The 6,898-nt window shown below is 40.3% G+C and overlaps 1 protein-coding gene across 1 annotated transcript in view; it reads left to right on the top strand.

Moving 5' to 3' along the window:
* Nucleotides 1-700: 700 nt before the first annotated feature.
* The window catches only part of TNFRSF11B (TNF receptor superfamily member 11b), a 29,636-nt gene continuing 23,438 nt past the window's right edge, over nt 701-6,898 (top strand). Inside the window, exon 1 of the mRNA XM_081266577.1 lies at nt 701-1,066. Coding sequence (XP_081122703.1) covers nt 1,037-1,066 — 30 coding nt within the window. The 5' untranslated portion in view covers nt 701-1,036. The remainder of the gene's footprint in view (nt 1,067-6,898) is intronic.

Here is a 6,898-nt window from a genome sequence, read left to right as displayed (position 1 = left end):
GAGGAAGACAAGATCCCTTTATGCAAAGCACCAAACTTCTATTTAGTCTGGGGCAGTGGAATGACCCTGAAGAATTGATCTGGAGGTTCAATGTATGGTATACTAAGGTACCAATAGCACTTTAAGGATGATGCAAATAGTAGGTTGCAAGGTTGTCCCTGCGTTAGGCAGTAAAATTCATTCTTCTGATTCTTTCTGGCTCTGAATAGCCCGGACAACAAGAAATGAACGGTGGAAAGCTCGGGCTTTAGACTTGGACATCACTTACGGAAGTTCCTTCTTCTTAGGTTCTATGCAACCTTGAAGATTAATTGTTGCAAACTTCCCAAACAGTGCTCCCAGGAACGCATAAATGAGAGGCCTTGTTATTCCAGCTCTCTGAACCTGGCAGAAAAGGGGTCAGACAACCGGGCAAAGCGGAAACTCACAGCTCTCCCAGAGGGGACAAAGTCTGGGACACTCCAGCTGTGTCTGGATCTTGGCTTAGTTGGACGCTCTGGGTGGAGGAGCCACCGGCACAGCGGCTACCCAGCGTGTGCCCAACCCTCCCACCCCTGGTCTCGGCTGCCAGGAGGCCGGCCGCTGGCGGGAAGAGGCTGGGAAACCTCAGGGCCAGCGGCGGAGACAGCTACCGCCTAGTTCCGCAGCCCGGTGGCTTTTCTCCCCCCGCCCCCCCCCCCCTTCCCCTCTTTGCAGAGACCAGACATCCCCGCCCTCCCCCACCCATGCCCCACCTCTTAGGGGATTCTTTCCACCCCGGCTCTGAAAGCGTTAACCCTGGAGCTTTCCGCGGCCCCGCACCCCACCCCCCACTCCCCACCGCCCGCTCCCGCCCAAGGTTCCTAAAAAGGGAAGGTGCAAAGTTTGGTCCAGGACAAAGAAATGACTGATCAAAGCCAGAGATACTTCCTGTTGCTGGAACGTTATATAAAACGTCACCAACGCAGTGGCTGCGGAGAAGCACCTAGCGTTGCTGGCCCAGCCGCTGCCACCGCCGCCGCCGCCTCCCTGCGCCTGAGGTTTCCCGGGGACCACAATGAACAAGTTGCTGTGCTGCGCGCTCGTGGTGAGTCCCTGGGCCAGGGGAAGCGGGCGCCGGGCCTGGACGCCTGGGGCGGCTACCTGCCACCTGGTCTCCGGACCTCCCAGCCCACTGATGGGGACCCAGCTTAACTTTCTTTCCCAGGAGGGATCTGGGGTCAGGTTGGAACAGGAAACCTCTTTCTAGCTATTTCGTGCTTCCCCTGGGGCTCCTTTTCACCCTGCAAAGTTCCTTAATGGGGAAAGGAGACCAGAGATCCATTTGATTTACTTTCTTCATCTCTGCTCTCATGTTGTTCATTATATTTTTGCTTAATTATCTTGGTCTTTTTATCATTTAGCAATGCTGTGGCCTCTGAGAGTATTTTTTGTTTGTTTGTTGTAGTGCTGGGGATTGAACCCAGGACCTTGTGCATGTGAGGCAAGCGCTCTACCAACAGTTTTAAAAACTATTATATAGAACACAATTTGGATGCCATGAACATAACATAACACGATACAGCATTAGGCTCACTTTTATAAGAGTTGTGGTCAATTCCGAATCATTAGCAACAGGGAAAAGATTCTCTCTCTCTCTCTCTCTCTCACACACACACACACACACACACACACACACACACATGCACACGCACACACCATTCACTGTGACATTTAATATTTTAATACCTTTATTGTTAAAAAAGATTATTCCAGTTCTCAACTTCAATATAATGTGGAAAATATTGGTAAAATGTTGTTAAGTGTATGCAAGAATACATTTAAGTAATTGAAGTTCAGCACTACTAAATAAGGCTAAGAACGATGTTAAATGCTGTTTGGAAAATAAAGGATTCTCTGTAATTTATTTTAGGTTGGGTTTTTGATGGATCATTGTTAAGATCTGTATGTAGGTTATTTTATAACCAAATAGCTATTTCCTTTATGTCAGTAAGAGTGTTGAATATATTAATTTACTAATCAGACATTCATGCAAGGGTAGGAAAATTCGTATATAAGCCACATTTGTGTTTTGGATGTGTTAGAGTAAATGTTTAAACTTCAGCCTCCAACCCCAAAGTGTGAATGGAAGTCTAGGTAGTGTTCTACTTAGTTCCTGTGCTAGACAGGCCCAAATAAGTACATATAACAAAGTCATTCAAGAAAATTGGGCAGGAATTAATGTGTGTCAATTATATACATCATCTATACATATAATATATATAATATATGTATATAAATTATATATGTATGCTAATAAAGATACCCTGGAGAACTTTTTAAAAAATGAAGCTTTATAAATATATAACAAAAAAATTGCACAAGTTGTTAAGTGCTAATGAAATTTTCAAATTGAGCAGTTGTGAGCTGACACACAGATCAACAACTGCATTACCAATACTACCTGAGAAGTTTTCCTGTCCCCATCCCTGTCACTGCTATGTTCGTGGCCATAAGAATCAATATTCTGAATTGAACAACATATGTATATTGTGCTTATTCTTGAACTTTATATTAAAAAAAAACTTTGTGTGGTTTTTGCATTTGGCTCCTTTCACTCAAAGTTCTGTAGTGAAGTTCATCATAAGTGTTGGAAGTACAGTAGTTTGTCCATTTTCATCACTGTATAATGTTCCATTGTATGGATACACAACTAATCACTCCAGGTTCTGGCTAGGATATATAAACCTTCTGTAAATAAGGGAGCATTTTTACTCTCTCTAACCCTTTTTATTCTATCAAAGAGTTTATTAACAGTAAACATTGTTAATAACTTTTAAATTTGGAGATTTCTTCTAAATGGTACCACATGTTCTTAAAATCAAGCAGAAATATTTGTATGTAGTCTATATAGGGAGACAGAGAGGTATGCAGGTAACACAATTTTAGGTGCTACAGCATTATCTGAAGACAAAATTTGTGTTTTGAACACAGCAAATACTTCAAATAGGAAGGATTTCACTTTACCTTTCTTTAGTGTCTGAGATTGACTTAATTTATAAATAATTAGAAATGGACACTCTGTATTTACACATACAGAGTCTGAATCCCCTTTTGTAAGTAAACACAGAGAGGCAATTGTAGGAATCAGAAGCAATACAGCTACTTGGTCTTGTAGCAACATGCCACCAGGGGGTCAGGACAGATTGAAAAACAGGATGGACCCCCTGCTACTCCCATAGAGCTCAGCGCCTAGTGGAGAAGGCAGATGTAAACGGGTTACAATGATATGCATGCATTCAAAAAAACACACAGAGTTCCTGCTCCATATTAACAGTAACTTCTAACTTTATGTTCACAGCTAACTATAAGATGATCTAGAACCAAGTGAATATGTAAAACAAAAAGGAAAATAATGCAGGTGATACTCAGAGGAGGGAGAATCACCTGGGAGGAGGGGTAGAACATTTTCACTATTGGAGATGAAGTCAGGGCATCCTGAACCCAGCATGTAAAAGAAGCAAAATTGTATGTCAAAGTAGACTTCTAGATTCTTTTCGTGAGAGCAGAGGACATTTCGTTTGGCAAGCAGTGAAAGGAAGGAGGGGGCATCATCCTGGGCTTTCCTTGAATGCTTGAGTGTAGTTAGGAGAGACCTGCTCTGTAGGATGGGATAGTAATAACACGATGGTATTTCTTTTATGGTTGCCCATGAATTACTTGGCGTCCTAGGAACACACTGGTCTAGGCCTGCGTTTTAACTGGTGGCTGGAACTTCCTACCATATACTGCCAGAACCACCCACTGAATTTAAAGCTAAGCTCAGAATTAATCCAAGGACACTAGAAGTTCAGATGGAGGGGTGGGAGGTGTAGAGATGATTTTTCTTCAGGCCATCTTCCTTTATCCTAAAGGATAAAGATGGTCTGACCATCTTCCTTTAGAATAAAGCCCTTTGGGGCTTTTGACTTTTTGTTTGTGTTTATTTTGGTTTCCCTCCCCTTCCTCCAGTGGCTGAGTATGTGTATTTGCCTAGCCATTTTTTTTTTTTTTTTTTTTTTTTTTTTTTTTTTTTTTTTAGAAAATGAATACTATGCAGTTTCTAGGAGAATCTGACATACTCCACTCCAAACAGTGCTGATCCCCCTCTACTGCAACCTTTCTGGCCTTGGTCACCTAGCAACCTTCAAGGCAGTTCCTAATTTCAATCTGGTTGTTCATTTTACTTTTTAGGCTAAAATCTCAGCTGTCAGATATCATTGGTGGAGAAAGAAAGCATTCTGTGTCAAATGTTTTATCCAGTTTGTTCTAGAGGGAGAACTCTGGCAACGTTCACCAAAAGGACAGTGAACACACTCCAAGGTTCTTGCTCTTCTATCCACTAACTCACCTCTTGGGTTTTTCTCTCAAGAACCCTCAGCTCCCTGACTGTGCTCCCTTTGCAGGAGAGTTTTCTGTGAAAAGCATTCTTTTCTTGAGCATCTTATTAACCAATAGCATTCTCTTTAGCCTGCACTCTCTCTTTTTTTTTTTTTGTAATCAAAAATGAATAACTAGCAAAATTAAAAAGAACTGAGGAGTAGACTGAGGAGAAAGAGTAATCTTACAAAAATTGATGTATGCATTTTTCAAGGTCTTGCCTGATGACGCCTGGCTGCCACATAGGTCACTGTGATGGAGCAAAGATGACAAAATTATCAGTGTGTTTGTCTATGCTTTACCCTGCAGGGCAGTAGTTCTCAATTATATCAGACTCCTTCCCTGCGCTTGTATAATAAATCTTTTGTAACAACCTCCTTGTCTCCTGAAATGAAATTCAGAGTACATATATTTGGCTTCCACATATAATTGTTATAAAATCAATATCCTGGCATAACTATACTATAAAAGAGTAATGAAAGAAAAGTAATTTATAATAAAATAAGCTTCTCTAGAAGGCATAAAGAAGTTATGATCTGCTGTCATCTTTATGTGGAATTGCCACCAGACACACCGCATCGAAGGGAGGCTGGGCTTGTGTGTCATACTGTGGCTCAACAGTGTGACTAGGGTTGGCTTTGGTGCTGTGATTTTTTTTCTAAAATGATGGACAAATCTTGTTAGAGTTTTAAACATCACAAAGTTCCATCATCTCTCAAATTTTATGTAGACAAATTCCTGGAAAGTACCATACGTAGAATAATTATGTAAAAACTACTCTGTGTATAGATAAAATGGAGCTCCAATTTAGGCTCAGATAATGACAAGTAGGTTTTTCACTTAGATTATGTATGTCAATTGTCAATAGGACATTTGTATGCATGTGGGACATTGGTTGTTCAGGACACCAGCAGCATGCCATAGTGCCCTTAGGGACGCCCTTCATGTTCATATTCCCAGAACTTCTCTGAGGTCAACCAAATATGAGCTCTTTACATGCAAAGATTTTTATCTTACTCATCACAGCCCCATGGTCTCCATAGTGCCTGACACAAAGGAGCTATGGTGAGATTTTTCTAAAGTATTGGTTAATCCACTGTCAGTTTCCATGAATGTTCCAACAGAATTTAGCTTATTCCCAGTAAACAACAATCTAATATTGGCTTTCATCTCATACTAATATAAAACTCTTTCTAGCTGACCAATATTTCAAATATTTTTCTTTCAAAATACCTTCATTTTGTTTATTTATTTTTTCATGTTGCTAGGATGAAACCCAGTGCCTCACACGTGCGAGGCAAGTGCTCTACTGCTGAGCCACAACCCCAGACCCTTAAATATTCTTTTGTGCATTTCTGTTATGAAGATTTATATCAGGAGCTTGGATGCAACTCAGTGGTAGAGCTTTTAGATAGCATGCATGAGGCCCTGGATTTGATCTTCAGCACTACTAAAAAAGAAAGAAAAAAAAGAAAAGGTGCATGTCAATACTGTGTGAAAGCTCGTACTTAAGCAAGCAACAAAAATAAGCCACATTCATATATTGATCCTCAAAAGTGCAACATAAGCTCAACTGGACTAGCTTTCTTACTTTCCCATCTGGTTGGATTGTGTGCCATCTTCGGTGATTATGGGGTTCATGGTATTAATGTTGGCCATTAAGTATTCATTTTGGATTTGAGAAATGTTCTATGTTTGTAAAATAATCCAATAGAGCTTCCAACTAAGTATTTAGAATCAAGAAATTTTAGGCCATAGGAGAAACTTGAACTGGAAATAAAAAAAATTGGGTCACTGTCCTAGAGAGTCATAGAGAAAAATGACTTTTCATGGCAAAAAAATCGAGAGGGTAGAGCTGTTCCCAGACCACATTTCTGATATCGATTTTCTGGTAAACAAAATGCCAATAAGAACAGCACTAGCAGCCATGTTTAGAAAAGAAAACAAAAATCAAAATAAAACTTAGCAACCCACAATAGCAGGAACTAGTGAATCGGACATCCTAGCAACATCTGTAAACTATCTATGCAAGAAGAATGAGTGAGGTATGGCCAACTTGAAATAGATACAAGGACAGTATTTTTATGTGACATGTAATTAGTTTTTGGAACTCAGTACCACAGAATATTTTGGGGTAACTAGCATAGAAAGTCTAAAAAAAGAATTTTTTTAGACAGTTGTAAGGGATAAGAATAGTGTTGCAACATGATAGGTGAGAAGCAGTGTGGTACCCACTCTCACACTTACCTGGCCTGTCTAAATTAATGTTTCACAGCCAGAACACTTTACAGACATACCAAAATGGTTTCTTCCAGCTACAAGGTGACATAATTTCCCAGGTGCTTGGGTAGGTTTTTAATTCCAATTTCTCGGAAGCACCTGAACTAGCCATATCATAAATGGATATAAGACGCTAGACAAATGAAGTCCTTCTAAAATAGTGATGAGTTATTCATGGCCTCGATTTATCACTTTCTTATAAGTTTTTCAAAAAATGCAATTCCTTAGAATTTTATAGCCT

Source organism: Spermophilus citellus (assembly GCF_964194105.1).
Source record: "Spermophilus citellus genome assembly, chromosome: 14".
In the NCBI taxonomy this organism is placed as follows: Eukaryota; Metazoa; Chordata; class Mammalia; order Rodentia; family Sciuridae; genus Spermophilus; species Spermophilus citellus.
This window is presented reverse-complemented; position numbering and strand designations above follow the sequence as displayed.